The sequence below is a fragment of the Oncorhynchus nerka genome, linkage group LG12 (assembly GCF_034236695.1).
Source record: "Oncorhynchus nerka isolate Pitt River linkage group LG12, Oner_Uvic_2.0, whole genome shotgun sequence".
Taxonomy (NCBI): domain Eukaryota; kingdom Metazoa; phylum Chordata; class Actinopteri; order Salmoniformes; family Salmonidae; genus Oncorhynchus; species Oncorhynchus nerka.
In genome coordinates this window covers 39723499-39744871 of record NC_088407.1, presented here as the reverse complement: position 1 = coordinate 39744871, position 21373 = coordinate 39723499, and the positions used below count along the sequence as shown (strand labels likewise).

Here is a 21373-nt window from a genome sequence, read left to right as displayed (position 1 = left end):
CCATGGTGAATCCATCCTGTACATCAAGGACAATTTGGTGTATTCAAGCAGAGCCAATGAACTTCAGTTGCACTTATTTTTTTAAATGCTGTAAATATCTAACAATCACCATTCAAGATGTAATACCCTTTAATTATTATTTTTGTCATTATCTTATTCCATTTCTTCTTCTTCTTATATATATTTGTTTTTATATTAAAACATACAATCTACTTGCAGTGAAGCCTCTCAACATCTACATCACATTCAGTTATCTAACAGACTCCCATCCAGAGCGACCCACAGAAGCAGCCACGGTCATCGCCCTGCTCAAGGGCTCATCGACAGATCTCCCACAATGTCAATAACGGGGACTCAAACCAGCGATTGGTCCCTCCACAGTTCCCCAAGAGCTGCCCCTCAACCACCCAAGAACCCCCCCCCCCCCCTGAGTGAAATAAAACAATTCTGTTCCCCACCCCCAAGACCCCTGTCCCCAAAGCGCCAACAATCAACAAAATGAACACAATTTAAAAAGAGAAAGACAGGCTGATCAGCCTCAGGCAAGGAAAACAAAAAACAAAAGACATCAAGGACAAGAAAAATCATAACAGCAAGGCCAACTGAAGATGTTTGAGTGCATTTATGGCATTATTTACATGTGTGTGTGTGTGTGTCCCAGTGTATGTGCACGTATATACATTTGAATGAGAGTGTGTTTTTGCATGTGTACAAACACCTAAACTGCATCAGCCTCAGGCAAACAGGCATTAGCTGTAACAACACTTCCCCTCAGTGTCATTCAAACTTACTTGTTATTTTGGACCTTTTTTTCTTCTTTTATCTTTGATCATCATTCTATCCCTTGCCCAGCAACTGTTATAACTCTTGTTTCTACAAACGTTTACCAAAACATAGCAAAGTTAGATATCATACCTCCAAAATCTTTAACAAATTGAGCTGTATTACTCACAAAGGATATGTCATGTTTTTGTTTACATTGGGATTCATTCTTAATGAATCTTAAAGGGGCAATCTACAATTGGTACATCCATTTTAGACTTTTAAATTCATTATACATACCCATTGATTCTTGAAGAATATAACTTATAAATGCATTTTGAGCTTAGTTTTTTGTATTTGTATTTATTAGGGATCCCCATTAGCTACTGCCTCTTCTTGGGGTCCAAACACATTAAGGCACTTACATCACACATAAAACAAAAGGTAAAACATTACATCATATAACATTATTACACCACTAAATACTGTATCTACGATACAATGTATAATACCACCATACAGCAATATTTCAATGTATGTGTGTGTAGAGTGTCTGTGCTAGCGTGTGTTTGTGTATGCGTGTGTCTGTGTCTGTACCTGTGTGTGTGTGTGTGTGTCACTTCACACTCTCCGCTATTCCATAAGGTGTATTTTTATGTGTTTTTTCAAATCTGATTCTACTGCTTGCATCGGTTACCTGATGTGGAATAGAGTTCCATGTAGTCATGGCTCTATGTAGTATTGTGCGCCTCCCATAGTCTGTTCCGGACTTTGGGGATTGTGAAGAGACCTCTGGTGGTATGTCTTGTGGGGTATGGATGGGTTTTGATCTCATCGATGGTCAGTCCTTCCATCCATATCTCTGTCTATGAATTTGAGAGTAGTTACATTTCTCCAGACCCATCCTGCAGCTGTTTACCAAAATGGTTCACACTTTGCTGTTGTTTGAATGGCATATTACCCTGTCAAGTGAACTGTATTACTCACAAAGGATATGTCATGTTTTTGTTAACATTGGGATTAATTATTGATTAATCTTAAAAGGGCAATCTACATATTGGACATATTTAAAGTTGTTAAGCAAAATCAGCTTCACTTCGGATCTTATAATCATCTACAGATATCTTTGCCATCACTGGAAAAACATTAGTCGTCCTTCCCCATTCCACAACCGACCAGTTACACTGAAAAATGCTCTGGGTATATAAAAGGGATCCCCTTGATTTTCAGCAATTTTTTATAGTCTTTTTCACACAGGCTTGCCAGTGCTTTGAAATAGATCTTACTGGTTGTTGTCCTCTAAACGCCGATACATTTTTGTATCTACCTAGTTTCTTTTTAAAGTTATTTTTTTTGTTTTGAACTCTCTATTATTACTCATTGGGAATGTAGGACAGTCTTAGAATAAACTACGGAAGGAAGCTGGTGAAATTGAGCCTTGTTGGTAATATGGCCATGCACATCGATCAATTCAGCTGCACCCCATCAGTTTTATGATATATTGATCTATGATCTATTGCTAATAATAGTCATCACCTCAACCCTCATCACTCATACTGTTGCTCAGATTAATAAAATCTATGGGCTAACTATTGTTTGCTCTAAAAAGAGAGGAAATGTTACCTTCAGCAAACAATTTTCACAAATTCAAACTTTGAGGTGCACGAAAACCAAACTCAACTTATGATTATCTTTTGTAATATAAATGAGTTGATGGTTTCAACAAATTATATCTACATGTTTCTAATTCACCACCTCAGAAAGTATACACCCCCTGACTTGTTTCTTAAATTTTGTTGTGTTACAGCCTGAATTAAAAACATTTTTATTGAGATTTTCTGTCACTGGCCGAGACACAATACCCCATAATTACAAATGAAAAGCTGAAATGTCTGAAGTCAATACGTATTCAACCCCTTTGTTATGGCAAGCCTAAATAAGTTCAGGAATAAAAATGTGCTTAATAAGTCACATAATAAGTTGCATGGACTCACTCTGTGTGCAATAACAGTGTTAAATATGATTTTTGAGTGACTACTTCATCTCTGTACCCCACACATTCAATTATCTGTAAGGTCCCTCAGTTGAGCAGTGAATTTCAATCACAGATTCAACCACAAGGACCAGGTATGTTTTCCAATGCCTCGCAAAGAAGGTAGACAGGTAAAAAAAGCAGACATTGAATACCCCTTTGAGCATGGTGAAGTTATTAATTACACTTTGGATGGGGTATCAATACACCCAGTCACTACAAAGATACAGGCAGTCCTTCCTAACCGGAGAGTTGCCGGAGAGGAAGAAAACCGCTCAGGGATTTCACCATCAAGCCAATGGTGACTTTAAAACAATTACTGTGATAGGAGAAAACTGAGGATGGATCATGATAACAAGGAAGGCTGTACAGAATACAATATTTCAAAACATGCATCCTGTTTGCAATAAGGCAGTAAAGTAAAACTATCAAAAATGTGGCAAAGAAATTAACTTCATGTCCTGAATACAAATGGTTATGTTTGGGGCAAACACAACACACTACTGAGTACCACTCTGACCAGAAATAACCCTGAAGGAGCTGCAAAGCTCCACAGCAGAAATTGGAGTATCTGTCCATAGGACCACTTTAAGCCGTACACTCCACAGAGCTGAGCTTTACGGAAGAGTGGCCAGAAAAAAAGCCATTGCTTTTTTTTTGGTGTTCGCCAAAAGGCATGTGGGAGACTCCCCAAACATATGGAAGAAGGTACTCTAGTCAGAGGAGAATAAAATTATGCTTTTTGGCCATCTATGTCTGGCGCAAACCCAACACCTCTCATCACCCCGAGAGCACCATGTTTTTCATGGGCAGGGACTTTGAAACTGGTCAGAATTAAAGGAATGATGGATGGTGCTTAATACAGGGAAAGTCTTGAGGGAAACCTGTTTCAGTCTTCCAGAAATTTGAGACTGGGACAGAGGTTCACCTTCCAGCAGGACAATGACCCTAAGCATACTGCTAAAGCAACACTTGAGTGGTTTAACGTGAACCATTTAAATGTCTTGGAATGGCTTAGTCAAAGCCCAGACCTCAATCCAATTTAGAATCTGTGGTATGATTTAAAGATAGCTGTACACCAGTGGAACCCATCCAATTTGAAGGACCTGGAGCAGTTTAGCCTTGAAGAATGGGCAAAAATCCCAGTGACTAGATGTGCCAAGCTTATAAAGATATACCCCAAGAGACTTGCAGCTGTAATTGCTACAAAAGGTGACTCTACAAAGTATTGACAATGGGGGGGGGGGGGTGAATAGTTATGCACACTGTTTTTTTGCCTTATTTCTTGTTTGCTTCACAATAGAAAATGTTTTTCATCTTTAAAGTGGTCGGTATGTTGTGTAAATGAAATTATATACCCCCCCCCCAAAATCCATTTAAATTCCAGGTTGTAAGGCAACAAAATAGGAAAACTGCCAAGGGGGTGAATACTTTCGCAGGCCACTGTATGCAAATGTGTTATTTCTGTATTTAATTTTCAGTATATTCATAACATTTCTAAAACCATGTTTTCATGTTATCATTATGGGTTATTGTCTGTAGATGGGTGAGATTTTTTGTTGCTTTAATCCATTTTGAATTCAGGTTGTAACACAACAAAATATGGAATAATTCAAGGAGTATGAATACTTTTTGAAGGTAATGTAGATCTGTGTTTCTCCTCCTACCTCTCTAATAGGAAGCAATACATCAATATTGGATAGTCCAGGTCTGAGGAGTCTGCAGTCACAGGGGTCAGTGTTGAGCCCTATCCTGTTTTTAATATACATGCTCCCTCTCGGCCAAATCCTCAGAGATTATAACATCAACTTCACCTGCTACGCTGACTATACCCAGATTTATATTAACACTAAACCGGACATTCAGCAGCTAGCAAAACTCAGCAGCTGCATAGAAGACATCAGGGCATGGATGAAAGAGAACTTCCTCCAGTTGAACAGTAACAACACTCAGGCTGTGCTTATTGGGACACCCAAGCAGGTCATCAGTGGTGGAAACATCTAAACTACAATCAACGGCCAAGCCTTCCACCTGTTCTCTGTCATCTCCAACCTGGGAGTCAAGTTGGATCCTTCTCTGTCCTTCGATGCCCACATAAAACAAATATGTAAAACGTAATTTTTCCATCTTAAAAACATGACTAGATGTTGTCAAGATCTTTGCAGATGAGCCAAAAATACCAAATGCCATTGCGCAGGTTCTTAAGCTTGTTCCTCATGTTTTAGCTAGAGCAAATAATGCCTTTGATTGTGTGATTGATACCACTCTTTGACACAATAATGCAATATATCAGGTTACTGATGGATAGGTTTGGATTTTGTCAAGAATAGGCCTGCTTGGATTCATGTCATTCAGTGAGTCACTTTTCAGTGGAAAAGTGAGCCACTGCCTACTTCCATGTCACCTACACAGCGATGCAGACTCTTATCTTCCGAAGTTGAGGTCTCTCACCTGTTTGGTATTCAGATGACCACACTGAGGGTCCAGCAGTCCAGACATGTCAAAGTACCTGATAAGTAGAGTGTCGGACTCCTCCAGGCTTGGAGCAATCTTCCCAATCTCTGTCATCAAACACCACTCTCTTAAGGTCACTGAGAGTGAGGGCATGCTGACCAACTCTATCATAAATTCCTAAGGCCTTTAGTTGTCAATGTTATTTATCATCAAAATCGTCATAATAATATTCTCCTACCAGAAAATATTTTTGCTTATTGAATAGAGTTCAAGTGGTGATGAAATAAATCACAAGAGCCTTTGTTTCAATCACAGTCCAGGTGCCCATGGATGTGCCTGACTTGACTCCCTGAACATTTTGTAAAACTGTGTATTGTAGAGCTTCAAGATGGCTGACCCTGACTGCACCACATGACCCATTGAAATTATTTTTGAGCACAGATTTCTCCAAACCAATGTATCCATTCTGCGAGTTTCTCTTTACTTTGAAGCTATCACATTATTTCCATTCACCTGCAACAAGAACTCAGATGTGTGAGTGATTTTTGAATTTTGAAACTGTATCCATACTGAAAGCTCTCTCTTCTTAGGCTGAGGATGAGGAGGATGAGGACCAGCCTCTGAGCCTGTCCTGGCCAGACACCATGCGCAAGCGTTTCACCTACCTCTTAATCATGCCCATCATCTTCCCTCTGTGGCTAACACTGCCCGATGTCAGGAAACCAGTAAGTGCTTCCCGTCCATTTCTATCTCTTACTGTTCCAGTTTGTCAGATAGAGAATTAGAAATGTGTCCCAAATGGCACCATATTCCCTATGTAGTGCACTACACCCTATGGGCCTTGGTCAAAGCTAGTATAGGGAATAGGGTGCCGTTTGTGACACAGACATAGAGAAAGACTAATGTTTGATATGAACTGTATCTGTTTACTTATTTTTCTATAACTGGTAGTTGTGTGATGTGTTATTTGCTGTAGATACCTGTATACCATAGAATTGAGGCTTCATTTCTGTCATTTCCATCTTCATAGTAACTATATATTTTTCCTCCTTTTGTCTAACAGACTGCAAAGAAGTTCTTTCCCATCTCATTTCTGGGCTCTATATGTTGGATTGCTGGATTCTCCTACTTAATGGTGTGGTGGGCTCACCAGGTACGTGGGGAACAGTGGAGGCTAAAATAATTGAACCGTTTTTCACACTACTGAGCCTTACCGAACCAAGCCAAACAAGCTGTAATAAGCTGATCTGGTTATTCATAGGGCTGTGGCAGGTATAACATTTTGTCAGCCCGTGATTGTCAAGCAAATAACTGCCGGTCTCACGGTAATTGACTGTTAATTAATATAAACAAGTTTAGCATCTCCTGGCTTCCACACATAGCCTACAAGCCACTGATGCAGAACTTTGTAACTTCTACGTTTTAAAAAAGTCATATAAATCAATTTAATATGGCCTACACCTTCACATTAAATCCATGATTTATTTTAGGCAGTTCTAAAGAACCATGATATGAAGAAAATGTACTTTATTTCAGAAGAAATAGCCTTCCTCGTGTTAAGGCCCTGATATGGCTATGCCATAAAGCTGTGAACTACGCTAGTTAATTTAGCTGACAGGATTTTCTTAGAATTAGGGGGTATTAAAGTATGAAGAATACAATTGAACATGGCTTAATAAAATAGAAATGATATTTTCTCCAAATGATTTCAAAGGAAGTGAGCACCTTCGGCTTTTCCTGTGTTGAGCGGTTAACAAATAAACTGGTCCCACTATATGCTTAATTTAGAGTTATTTATGGAACTTTAGTTGTGTTTGGATTTTGTATCAATTCTAAGGCTGCATGATGGGACTCTAATGATGATTTGAAAAAAAATAGCATGAAAGGCATGAGCTCTAATTTGTTTCTTGTGCAAGCTGCACACACTTCATCAGTCTCTCATTCACAATTTGACAAGCACTTGATAATATTCACCAGACCTTATTAGCCAATGCCCGTCAAGTGATTGGGTCCTTCTCACAGGCATTTCAGCTAAAAAGTAGGCTACAAGTAAATGAAGACAGACACATTGGGGACAAAACTGCGCACGTTCCTTTTATTGAATTCCGAGGCAAATATTAAAGATGTTAGAACTGTCAACGTTTAGCCTACTTTTCGTCAGCCACCTCTTGTCCATCCTTAAAGGGTTCTCCTAATCCTGTTCGAGTGGGCGGATTTCCTCATCTTTCTCGCCAGCCATGATTTTGGGCAGCTCCATGGTAAGAAATGTCACTGTTCCTGGTGCAAAAACACTGCTGTCCTGGAGCTCCAGTAAATTATATTACTAAGCTGCTCCAGAATGTTCTACGCCAGGATATGGAAATCAATTCTATTGTAGTCCATGTCTGTTTTAATGATATGTGACTAACCACCTGGATTTGGTCTTATGTAGCAAAATTTGAAATTGTGTTTCTGACTTTGGATAAAAGTAGAGAATCAGAGCAACATAATGGTATATCATAAACTGCATTTTTGAGGAACAATGGGAAAGTAATTTTGTTTTGAATGTTGATAAACTTGTAAACCCACTTTTGAGAAAATGGCCTTTGAATGTTTTGGTATCTAATGAAGAGCTCTTCTTTGTCTACACCCATTCAGCATCGTTCACACTGTCTTAAGCTTTAGCCCCACCCATCTCATTTCGCCCTTGAGCGCACACTTGATGATCATTTGTTTACCTCTTGATAACATGAACACAGCCTAACCAGCTCTGCTGGCAACAATTTCATTATGCTTTTTTGCCTATTTTTACTGACACCTGCCATATTCAGCGGGTGATGTACACTTTACCTTAAGACATGTAGCTAGCTACTTAGGTAAACAATAAACCTAGCTAGGTAAGCAACATGTAAGATCACACACGTCACGTAACGTTAGCAGACGAGCCAGCCAGCTAACGTTAGCTGGTTAAACAACAATGAAATAGTGCCAAATCATGTCATTCCTACCCTGCAAGAATCTTCTGGAAGCTAACCAACTAGATTCAATGTTAGCTTGCCTGTTTGGGAAAGGCTTGCCGTTAGCAGGACACCTCGACAACATCCGGTGAAATTGCAGAGCGTGAAATTCAAACAACAGTATTATAAATATTTAACTTTCATAAAACCACAAGTGTAATATATAAAAATAAAGCTTAACTTCTTGCTAATCCAGCCGCCGTGTCAGATTTCAAAAAGCAAACCATGTGATTATCTGAGGACAGCGCCCCGCATAGAAACACATGACAATCATATTTCAAACAGGTAGGTGCGATACAAAAGTCAGAAATAGCGATATAAAAAATGCCTTACCTTTGATGATCTTCTTCTGTTGGCACTCCAAAAGGTCCCAGTTACATCACAAATGGTCCTTTTGTTAGATAATGTCCTTCTTTATATCCATAAAAACTAATTTTAGCTGGTGCGCTTCAGTCAATAATCCACCCATTTTCCCTCCATCAAAATGCATACAAAATGAATCCAAAACGTTACTAATAAACTTTTCCAAACAAGTCAAACAACATTTATAATCAAACCTTAGGTATCCTAATACGCAAATAAACAATCAAATTGAAGACGGAGAATCGTTATTGTCTTTACCGGAGAAAAATACCAAAGAACGCGCTTTCTTCCACACGCTTGGAAACACTACAGCCAAAATGGGAGCCACATAGAAAAACTACAATTTCTGGTTAATTTTTCAAAAACCAGCCTGAAATTCTTTCTAAAGACTGTTGACATCTAGTGGAAGCCCTAGGAACTGCAATCTGGGAGGACTTGGCCTTATAATTAAAGTAATAGCCATTGAAAAAAGTGGTAAGCTGACATTTTATTTTTTTGGGATGGTTTGTCCTCGGGGTTTCACCTGCCATATCAGTTCCGTTATTATTTTAACAGTTTTAGAAACGTTAGAGTGTTTTCTATCCTAATCTACCAATTATATGCATATCCTAGCTTCTGGACCTGAGTAACAGGCAGTTTACTTTGGGCACGCTTTTCATCCGGACGTCAAAATACTGCCCCCTAGCCCAAAGAGGCTAGCTAACATTAGGCTCTAACTAGTTAAGCAAATGGCTTTGGGATACGAATAATAACATCATACACATAATGTTAGCTAGGGAGCCAGCCAGCTAACGTTAGCTAGCTAGCTAACAGTACACTTTACCTTAAGACATGTAGCTAGATAGCTAGGTAAACAATGAATCTAGCTAGGTAAACAACGTGTAAGATCACACACGTCACGTAACGTTAGCTAACGAGCCAGCCAGCTAACATTAGCTAGTTAAATAACAATGAACATAGTGCCGAATCATGTCGTTTACTACCCTGCATGAATCTGCTGGGAGCTAACCAACCAGGTTCAATGTTAGCTAGCTAACATTAGGCTCTAACTAGCGAAGTAAATGGTTCTGGGAAACAAATAATAACATCATACACTTAATGTTAGCTAGGGAGCCAGCCAGCTAACATTAGCTAGCTAGCTAACAGTACACTTTAACTTGAAATGAAACCACTTTCTGTCAAAATTTGAAACGTTTAATATCTGAAAATGTAGCAAGCTAGACTATCTTACCCGTATAAATCATCATGCATGATGGACGCGTCTCCCTATCACGGATGCCCTTAGTTTGAAGATGTAATCCGGAGACTGGTGTCTCCATCTCTTTAGCGATCATACTCTAATTCTACTGATTTCAAAACTTGATCCTCCAGAAAGTGGAGAGCAACACTTATGCAGCTCCACTACAGATTTTTTTTTTAAAAAGCTGCGTTCGACAGGATTAACCAACACAGACTGACCAGCTCAAATAGACAGAAGCCTTCTATATGGCAGACCAATCTGAACTCCTCTCTTGGCGTCCAGCCCACTCATTATCTCAGCCAATCATGGCTAGTGGGAATGTTGCTTGTCTTTTTCTGTAGCTTAACCAACAGGGCTCATAATTTAACAGTTATTTTTCATATTTACAGATGGCATGCAAGTTTGTTATTAAGGCACATTAAATTTCCAAAGTTCCAAAAGGCATTTCTGACAACAACAAAAAAATATTTTGATGAAAAAAAAATATATATAAAAATGGCTCTCCTGTGAAGTCGTGACTTGCGACATACGCCTAGTTTCCTGAAACGGGTCACATATTATAAAGGGCAGCTCTGAACAGTTGAACCTGGATTTTAAATAGCTGACAGATTCTCTGCTAGACACTAATAACATTGACATTATATCTGGCCCTGTGCCCACTCTGAATGGTGACATTGAACGCTTTAGCAGTATTCTTTCTCTTCAGATGGCTCATTCATCACAAAACCTACTGAAGTTGCTGATTTACTTTAATGATTTTTTAATTGGCAAGATTAGCAAATTTAGGCATGACATGCCAGCAACAAACGCTGACACTACAAATTCAAATTTTGAAAGACAAGCATTGTAATTTTGAAATCCGTAAAGTGAGTGTGGAAGAGGTGAAAAAATTATTGTTGTCTATTAACAATAACAAGCCACCGGGGTCTGACAACTTGGATGGAAAATTACTGAGGATAGTAGCAGACAATATTGCCACTTCTATCTGCCATATCTTCAATCTAAGCCTACTAGAAACTGTGTGCCCTCAGACCTTTAGTGAAGCAAATTTAATTCCGTTACCCAAGAATAGTAAAGCCCCCATTACTGGCTCAATAGCCGACAAATCAGCCTGTTACAAACTCTTAGTAAACTTTTGGAAAGAATTGTGTTTGACCAGATAAAATGCTATTTTACAGTAAACAAATTCACAACAGTAGTTCAGCTTGCTTATAGGGAAGGACATTCAACAACAATGGCACTTACACAAATGAATGATGATTGGCTAAAATAAATTGCTGATAAAAAGATTGCGGGAGCTGTTTTGTAAGACTTCAGTGCAGCTTTTGAAATTATCGATCCCAGTCTGCTGCTGAAAAAACATCTGTGTCATGGCTTTACACTCCCTGCTATATTGTTGATAAAGAGTTACCTGTCTAACATAACACAGAGGTTGTTCTTTAATGGAAGACTCCAACATTATCCAGGTAGAATCAGGAATTCCCCAGGGCAGCTGTCTAGGCCCCTTACTTTTTTCAATCTATACCAATGACATGCCACTGGCTTTGAGTAAAGCCACTATGTATGTGGATGACTCAACACTATACAGGTCAGCTACTACAGCGAATAAAATCACTGCAACACTTAACAAAGAGCTGCAGTCAGTTGGGGTGACTAAACTGCTTGGAGTAACCCTGGATTGTAAACTGTCATGGTCAAAACATGTTGAAACAACAGTAGTAAAGATGGGGAGAAGTCTATCAACAAGGCAAGTCCTACAGGCCCTAGTTCTGTCGCACCTGGACTACTGTTCAGTCATGTGGTCAGGTGCCACAAAGAAGGACCTCAGAAAATTACAATTGGCTCAGAACAGGGCAGCATGCATGGCTGGCCCATAAATGAACACAGAGAGCTAACATTAATAATATGCATATAAATCTGTCATGACTCAAAGTGGAGGAGAGATTGACTTCATCACTACTTGTTTTTGTAAGAAGTGTTGACATGCTGAATGCACAGAGGTGTCTGTTTAACCCGTGTGTTGTCTTAAGGGTAAAAATGACCCACCACTATGTTTAACAGCAGACAAAAACCCTTAAATTATATTTTTTCAACATGAAATTTGATGACTTTTCCTAGAATGACCCCAACATTAGAAAAAGTGAATCATCGCTTTTGTTCATACTTCCATGAAAGCTGTACACCACCAGGGTCATTTTTGACCCGGCAGTTATAAAATCATTTACACACCACAAAAACCACAAAGACACACACACACACACACACACACACACACACACACACACACGCACACAAGGAGAAATGGAGATTATCTGTGCTACTGATTGAACTCACCCAGCAGCTCATGAAGAGGAAGATCACCATGGTTGGCACAGTTAGAAAGAACAAGCCTGAGCTCCCCCTGCAGTCCTTGCAACAAGGGGGAGAGAGGCCTTCTCATCAAAGTTTGCCTTCACCCCCACCACCACTCTAGTTTCTAACCTTCCAAAGAGGAACAAGAATCTGGTCCTCCTGAGCACACTGCACAATCAGTGATGGTGAGGACAGGAAGCCGTCATCCTGGACTACAATCACGATAAAGGAGACATGGACAACCTGAACAAGGTGATTGGAACTTACAGCTGCAGGAGGATGACTGCCCGCTGGCCTCTGGTCATCTTCCATAACATCATTGATGTGTAGTCATACAATGCCTTCGTGATATGGAACAAGATCAACCCTACCCTGATGCCTGATAAGCGGAACAAGAGGATGGTATTCCTGGAGCAGCTGGGAAAGGCACTTGTAACCCCAAACATTCAAAGAAAGTAGTGCCTCCCCCACACAGCAACCACTGCAGCGCTTGTGAAAGCTGTTCACGAGGCTGAATCTTGTCCTGATCTACCCAAGGCTGCAGCTGGGGCAGGCAAGAGGAGGACATGCCAATTCTGCCCCCAAAGAAGGACTGTAAAACAAATACTATGTGCTGCACATGACAAATACATCTGCAAAGTCCATGCACACACACTTACATACTGTCCTACATGTGCTAATTAGAGTTGATTGATTTATGTTCTTCACGTTTTTGTTTTGTATCTATAATCTTATTTTATTCTTATTTGTTGTTGTTGTTTATACACCTTGTGGGTGGGGGCAATGGTTAAAAAATAGGAGAAAAATAGTATTTTGTAGTTGAATTCCTCATTGTAGAGTATATAAGAATATCACTATGTTGCCAAAAAGGTTCAAGACTGTTATTGTTTCCCTTCAATAAAATGCATTCAAAACTACTTTCTGCACATATCTTCTACTTTCTTTGGCTATACAAGTGCTATATCTTGCTAAAACATTTATGTTTACACCTATGCAGTACCTTTAGCAATAATAATAATAATAATTAACTTCTACTTTAATAAAGAAAAAAATTATGACAGGTGTGTTGTAATAAAAGCGAGTGGTGTCCACTGATTAAAATGCAGTCTTTCTGCATTGTGAAGAGGGAAATCCCAGATATTCACAAAGTTTGTGATGAATGACCGGTTGTTTCTTCATGCAAAAAAGATTTGGAGTTTAAATTTCAATTAAGCTGCTTTATTTTAGGGGTTTAGTGAAGGTGGGTCATGTTTTACCCTTAGGACAAGGGAAGTATACAGAATGTTAAGACTACACAAGGGTTAAACTACTAACACACAGTTCAGACACCCATGCATACTCCACAAGATATGCCACAAGAGGTCTCTTCACAATCCCCAATTCAAGAATAGACTATGGGAGATGCACAGTACTACGCGGGGCCATGGCTACATGGAACTCTATTCTACATCAGGTAACTCATGCAAGCAGTAGGATCAGATTTAAAAGACGGATAAAAATACACCTTATTGAAAAACGGGGACCGTGAAGAAACACACAGGCACAGACACCCGTTTGCACATATGAATGGATTTTCTATTTGTAGATATGTGGTAGTAGAGTAGTAGCCTGAGGGAACACACTTTGTTGTTGCCTTGGCAGCAGCTAATGGGGATCCTTAATAAATATAAATGAGTAGGTCTAAACAAACAGCAAAAGCACTAGCCTATGTCAATCTACTATCTCCCATAATACAAAAGTTGAACTATTCTATTGGTCAACTTGTCCTTCTGTGCAATAAATAAATATTTCAAACATACTCTGGGACAGTTGTGGGATGCGATAGATCCCAAATTAATAAAACCATACCATAAAAAAACTTTCAAAAGCAATGAGGCTGATGTAACAGAGAAGAACATTTAGCTTAAAATGTTAATAAACTATTAAGGTATACATTAAGTGTGCCATCAGGCCCATACTCGACTACCACATATCTACAACACAAAATCCATGTGTACTTGTGTGCATAGTGTGTATGTTATTGTGTGTTTGTATGCATGTGTCTGTGCCTATGTTTGTGTTGCTTCACAGCCCCTGCTGTTCTATAATCAAATTTTACTGCTTGTATGAGTTACTTGATGAGGAATAGAGTTCCATGTAGTCATGGTTCTATGTAGTACTGTGCGCCTCCCATAGTCTGTTCTGGACTGGGACTGTGAAGAGACCTCTAGTGGCATGTCTTGTGGGGTGTGCATGGGTTTCTGAGCTCTGTGCCAGCTGTTAAAACAGACAGCTTGGTGCATTCAACACCTCTCACAAATACAAATAGTGATGAAGTCAATCTCTCCTCCACTTTGAGCTAGGAGAGATTGACATGCATATTATTAATGTTAGCGCTCTGTGTACATCTAAGGGCCCGCCATGCTGCCCTGTTCTGAGCCAATTGCAATTTTCTTAAGTCCCTCTTTGTGGCACCTGACCACATGACTGAACAGTAGTCCAGGTGCAACAAAACTAGGGCCTGTAGAACTTGCCTTGTTGATAGTGCTGTTAAGAAGGCAGAGCAGCACTTTATTAGAGACAGACTTCTCCCCATCTTAGCTACTGTTGCATCAACATGTTTTGACCATGACAGTTTACAATCCAGGGTTACTCCAAGCAGTTTAGTCACATCAACTTGCTCAATTTCCACATTATTAATTACAAGATTTAGTTGAGGTTTAGGATTTAGTGAATGATTTGTCCCAAATACAATGCTTCTAGTTTTTTGAAGTATTTAGGACTAACTTATTCCTTGCCACCCATTCTGAAATTAACTACAGCTCTTTGTTAAGTGTTGCAGTCATTTCAGTCACTGTAGTAGCTGACGTGTATAGTTTTGAGTCATCCGCATTCATAGACACACTGGCTCTACTCAAAAGTAAAGACTGAATAAAACCTGTAGAAATGTTGCGCAACATGAGCTCATGGGCTCTCTTGAAGTATTTGATTAGATTTTCGATTCCATTTGCATTGATGTCAGAGTGACAAGAGAGCGCTTAGGACCAGGCAATTAGCACATTTGCTAATAAGCATTAGAGCTTGAAGCAGCATAATTACCGTGACTAAACGGTCACTTGGAATTTGACTTCCGTCATGATTCGTGACCGCCGTTGTGGCGGTAATGAGGTCACCGTAACAGCCCTAGTTATTCATACACCATAGCTGCTGAAAAATGCAGGATGGTTCAGTATTACATTTTGTGAAATCATGTTACCTTTTGTGAAGACACTAAACCACGTCCTCACACAGAACAACACACAAGCATGTTTTCAAGCAAGTGGGTAATTAGAAAAGTAGCAGGATATTCGGAGGGTTAGAATGCTGTGGGATTGTTATTAGCAACCTTCTGTGAAATGTATTCAGGCTAAGACCTGGATGTCATTCAAAGCTAGACAGCACCAAATAGTCAGAGTGCCAAAGTATCTCCTGTCCCCGAATACTGGGATTTTCTCCTCATGCATGTTAACAGGGGCGGCAGCGTAGCCTAGTGGTTAGAGCGTTGGACTAGTAACCGGAAGGTTGCGAGTTCAAACCCCCGAGCTGACAAGGTACAAATCTGTCGTTCTGCCCCTGAACAGGCAGTTAACCCACTGTTCCCAGGCCGTCATTGAAAATAAGAATGTGTTCTTAACTGACTTGCCTGGTTAAATAAAGGTAAAAAAAAAACAGAATGGAAAAAATATATATATATATGTCCAAAGTATAGCTCACTTTCATTCCTCTACTCTACCCCTCAGCAAAGAAAACAAATATTTAGTTTTATTTACCCAATTTATTTCTCTTTTCTATCTACAGGTTGGAGAGACCATTGGGATTACAGAAGAGATCATGGGCTTGACTATATTAGCAGCTGGTACCTCCATTCCTGACCTAATCACCAGTGTCATTGTTGCACGGAAGGGGCTGGGAGACATGGCTGTGTCCAGCTCTGTGGGCTCCAACATCTTTGACATCACTGTTGGGTACGCTAATATCATCAGTACTGTGACCACTCTTCTATTGAATTACTAATTTCTTTTAATATCTGTTAGTTTCACATTTTGAAAGATAAAATTATTCTCATAGTGCTGGGGGAAGTTTTTACATATTACATAGTAACAGTCATATTACTTTGTTCTTATCCAATAGTGAATTTGGGATTCGCTAAAACCACAATAATTACACTTGGATACCATTTTCATAACAATCATTTCCATCTATATGATAAATGCTTGCCAGATATATGATGTAAAAGTTCATTGAACTTTGTTTTATTCTCTAATTCGTTTGATTGAATAAGGTTTGCCCATGGGTGACATGGAAGTTCCCACAAAAAAAACCACATCTAGTTGTTTCATCTAGTTATTTTTAAGTAACTGGTTTACTCAACTTTTCGGCCAAGGTGTTACCTGAACTTAAAATGTTTAGTTGGATCAAACCTAGCTCCAACATGAGAAAAGGTAGGCAAAAATTATGTCAACTTAAAATTATGTGTTTGCTCAATTTGCCTCATATGTTCATTCAACTAGATTTTTTATATTTTACCTAAAAAATGCCTGTGGAACTAGTTACACACACAGTGCTGTTAACATACAATGTTTTCAACTTATATATTTGACGCACATGCTTACATTGTGCATGTTAATTTATACAGTAATTGTTATTTAACATGTCTTCAATTGGGATTTGAACTCACAACCTCTAGGTTCATAGCTTTCCGATCTTCCTGCTACGCCACCCTGTCTGTGTCAATTATCAGTTAATCAGACAATTTTTTCATAATTGATTTACTTATTTAAGCTATTTTAGGTTTTTCTGTATAGTTCTCTAATGTTGGTGGGGCATACTACTCTGTTTTAATGCTGCTCCTTAATCACTGTGATAAATAAAATATGTTTTCTTGAGTGTACTTATAACAGAGCCGAGATTTACGTTGAAGTGCAACGTTTAGCAATACTGTTGAGATCAGTTACCTGCCCTTTTCCATGACATAGACCATCCAGGTGAAAGCTATTATCCTTTATTGATGTCCCATGTTAAACCCACTTCATTAGTTTAGATGAAGGGGAAGAGGCACATTAAAGAAAGATGTTCAAGCCTTGAAACAATTGAGACATGGTTTCCGTGTATGGGTGCTATTCAGAGGGCAAATGGACAAGACAAAATATTTACAGTGCCTTCAGAAAGTATTTAATACTTTAATACTTTTGCTGTGTTACAGCCTGAATTTGAAACGGAATAAATTGAGATGTTTTTGTCACTGGCTTACCCAATAATGACACACACAATACCCAATAATGACATAGTGTAATTCTTTTTTTTTTTATGTTCCAAATGTATTCAAATCTGAAATGTCAATAAGTATTCAACCCCTTTGTTATGGCAAACCTAAATAAGTTCAGGAGTAAAATTTTGCTTAACAAGTCACATAATAACTTACATAGAATCACTCATTGTGCAATAACAGTGTTAACCATAATTGTTTAATGACTCTACATCACCTCTATACCCCACCTATACAATTATATGTATGGTTCCTCAGTCGAACAGTGAATTTCAAACACAGATTCAACCAAAAAAACAGGGAGGTTCTTCCTCAAAGAAGAGCACCTATTGGTAGATGAGTAAAAAAAAAAAAAAGCAGACATTGAATATCCCTTTGAGCATGGTGTAGTTATTCATTAATTACACATTGGATGGTGTATCAAGCCACCCAGTCACGACCCATCGCTGCAACTCCCGTACAGACTCGGTTGAGGCGAAGGTCGAGAGCCATGCGTCCTCTGCAGTGGCAATTTTAGCATGTAAATCTTGGTGGTCAAAAAAAAAGTGAGATGCATGCCAGCAAAGCCACTAAACAATACATGAATTGCACTCAAACGGTGCCCACAAACGACCTACATAAAGCTGTCCCAACAGCAGTCCAAACATCTTACTACTGCTACACCTGGCTATCATCGGAGCCTTGTCTGGCAGCAAAGCAGTTCATTCAGCCTCATTTACTGCCTTTTAAAAATATATTGCTGATATGGCTGACTTGCTTAAACAAATGTGGTTTCTAATGACAATTGAGATGTACAAACTATGGCATAAGGGGACGACAAGTGGATAAGAGGCAAGCCGAGCTAGGACGGATGTAGGCAATATAACTATTTGTTTAGCACTTTTGAAATGTACAGCAACAGAATTCAGAACATGGGCTGTTCTTACAGTGTTCTCACTGTACACCAAGTCATAACCATATGATAAATAAAGGGACATAAGCAGACATGGAAATAAGCAGACATGGAAAGCTCTTACGATATTGGATGATAACCTTTCTCTAAAACAGGTTATAGGCTACATGTGCATCACCAAGTCAGAACAGTAGGCCAAATTAAGAGAGGCAAATAGACCAAATTATTAGGGTGAGGCTCATGGACTTCTAACACCTTACTACACAACATACACCTAGTATTACTTTCTTAGCTACAGTATACATATCTCCCTGGCATATACATATCCATGTTTAGACTCACCTTGTTGTGCTGTGCTCCCTTGAACAGGAAGGTGGCTATTTTCCCAGTCGGAGCTGGTTTAATCCCGATTTCCCAGTTGTCTTGAATTCACTGAAGTCAGGTTTTCGCAGTTCCAAGTTAACAGTTGTTTTGAGCGCGGCACAAATCATGCTTCATTGACAGCATGGCCAATGTTGAATGTTTATCATTTTACACTTGTAAAAGAGCCCCTTAATCCCAGATTTGGGACCACACAGCCACTCCAGTGAATAGCAGGCTAGTGATTGCTTTGCAATGCTTGCAGTTAACATTAGGCACTGTCACTGATTCCTTCCATTGTTGAATTTGCGATTTCCAGCTCGTGTAATGTTTATGTCCAATGGCCGATGAGCACCGATACGTTTTATCTATAATTTCTCTTCATTATTTCTCTTCATATGACAAGGATTTTCAAGTAGATTGTTGACTTGATTCAGGATGATGACTGCTAGCTATAATTTTGAAAGTATGATGTTGACATCATCAGTCCAACCAACTGTAACGTGATTTGTCGTCATTTTATCTGTGGCCAATGACCTTGAGCCCTCTTGGATGGGCACTTCTAATGTAACTCTATGGCAGCACCCAAGTGGCTAGAATTTTCTCCCCTTAGACTTGCGGTGATGTAGTGTCCCCATGAGTGACTGAGCCAATCACGGTGCAACGCTCCGTATCTTCTGCTGGCTTGCCCCGCCACCACAGAAAGAACTGAGCTAGGCTGAAACACCGACATTTTGGAGCTGCCTTACTCAAGAAAATAAAAAAAGAGACCATGTTTGTTTGCAGCTTTATTAACACAATGATATATATATATGTCTTTACATTGTTAGCAAATTGATATGTGACACGTATTGACAGTGGTCCTCCGAAAGATGACCCTGCCAAGCCGCACTGCTTCTTGACACACTGCTCGCTTAACCCGGAAGCCAACCGCACCAATGTGTCGGGAAAAACACTGTACACCTGATGTCCGTGTGCATGCGCTCGGACAAGGACATCCCGGCCGGCCAAACCCTCCCCTAACCAGGACGATGTTGGGCCAATTGTGCGTCGCTTCATGGGTCTCCCGGTCATGGCCGGCTGCGACACAGCCCAGGATTGAACCCTGATCTGTAATGACTCCTCAAGCACTGCAGTGCCTTAGACCGCTGTGCCACTCAGGAGGCCCCAACAATTAACTTTTTGTCCTGAATACAAAGTTTGGGGCAAATCCAATACAACACATTATTGAGTACCTCTCTCGATATTTTCAAGTATAGTGTTGGCTGCATCATGTTAAGGGTATGCTTGAAATTGTTAAGGACTGGGGAGTTTTTCAGGATAAAAAGAAACTGAATGGAGCTAGGCACAGACAAAATCCTAGAGGAAAATCTGTTTCCGTCTGCTTTCCACCAGACACTGGGAGATTTCAGCAGGACTATAACTTAAAACACAAGGCTAAATATACACTGGAGTTGCTTACCAAGAAGATAGTGAATGTTCCTGATTGGCCAGGTTACATTTTTGACTTAAATATACTTGAAAATATATGGCAAGACATGAAAATGGTTGTCTAGCAATGATCAACAACCAATTTGACAGAGCTCAAGGAATTTTGAAAAGAATAATCGGCAAATGTTGCACAATCCAGGTGTGGAAAGTTCTTAAAGACCCAGATGGACTCGGCTGTATTAGCTGCCAAAGGTGCTTCTACAAAGTAGTGACTCAGAGGAGTGAATGTACATATGCAAATAAGATATTTCTGTAATTAATTTTCAAGACATTTGCAAAAATTCCTAAAAACATGTTTTCACTCTGTGTGTGTGTGTTTATTTTGTGTGTTTCAGCCTGCCGTTCCCATGGCTCCTCTGGTCCATCATCAACAACATGCAGCCTGTGGCGGTGAGTTCTAACGGGCTGTTCTGCGCCATTGTGCTGCTGTTCCTCATGCTCATCTTTGTCATTATCTCAATTGCTGCCTGCAAGTGGCGGATGAGCAAGCTGCTGGGCTTCATCATGTTCGTGCTCTACTTAGTGTTCCTGGTGGTCAGCGTTATGCTGGAAGACAAAATCATCGCCTGCCCTATATCCATTTGAAAATCCTCTCCCTCCACTCCTGCCAGAAAGCATTCACCCCTAACACAAGATTCAAGAAGCATGGGGATGGGATGGAGGAAAGACTCCTACAAGAATGAGGCCGCAAGATATGGCTCAGCGGATTCATTGGTCGGAAGTAGATAAAAAAAAAAAAAAATTTTAATTGTGCGTGTAGATGGCTGGGGGTTTACATTTTTGGGGGGATGGTGGGTGGTGTATTAGCCAGGTAGAGGAACAACTATGCCATCTTATGCATGTCACCTGTTTTACTAGATCAGTTGATTCTGGACTACTCCTAGCAGATTGAGGATTCTGACCTCCTGTGGACTTTGAGGTCAGGAAGTACACAAGAGACTTCTGACAAAGCTGGCTGAGCTTGGCACAACAGAACAGTGTTGCCACAATATTGTTCTCAGCTTCAGAATTGATTGTAAAAAAAAAATTCAAATAACACTTTGGATGACCCTCTAACTGACTTCACTGACTGACTAGATGACTTCACTCAACTTGTCACTCCAGTGTGTGCTGTTCTAGTGAGTTTGATGATGAGCAACCCTTGGAT

General features: G+C 39.7%; 1 protein-coding gene across 1 annotated transcript in view; it reads left to right on the top strand.

The window, feature by feature from the left end:
- The window catches only part of LOC115138223 (sodium/potassium/calcium exchanger 2-like), a 166780-nt gene extending 145777 nt beyond the window's left edge, over positions 1-21003 (top strand). Inside the window, exons 8-11 of the mRNA XM_029674840.2 lie at positions 5839-5973; positions 6312-6401; positions 16016-16182; positions 20562-21003. Of these exons, the coding sequence (XP_029530700.1) occupies positions 5839-5973; positions 6312-6401; positions 16016-16182; positions 20562-20811 (642 nt within the window). The 3' untranslated portion in view covers positions 20812-21003. The remainder of the gene's footprint in view (positions 1-5838; positions 5974-6311; positions 6402-16015; positions 16183-20561) is intronic.
- The last annotated feature ends 370 nt before the right edge of the window (positions 21004-21373 follow it).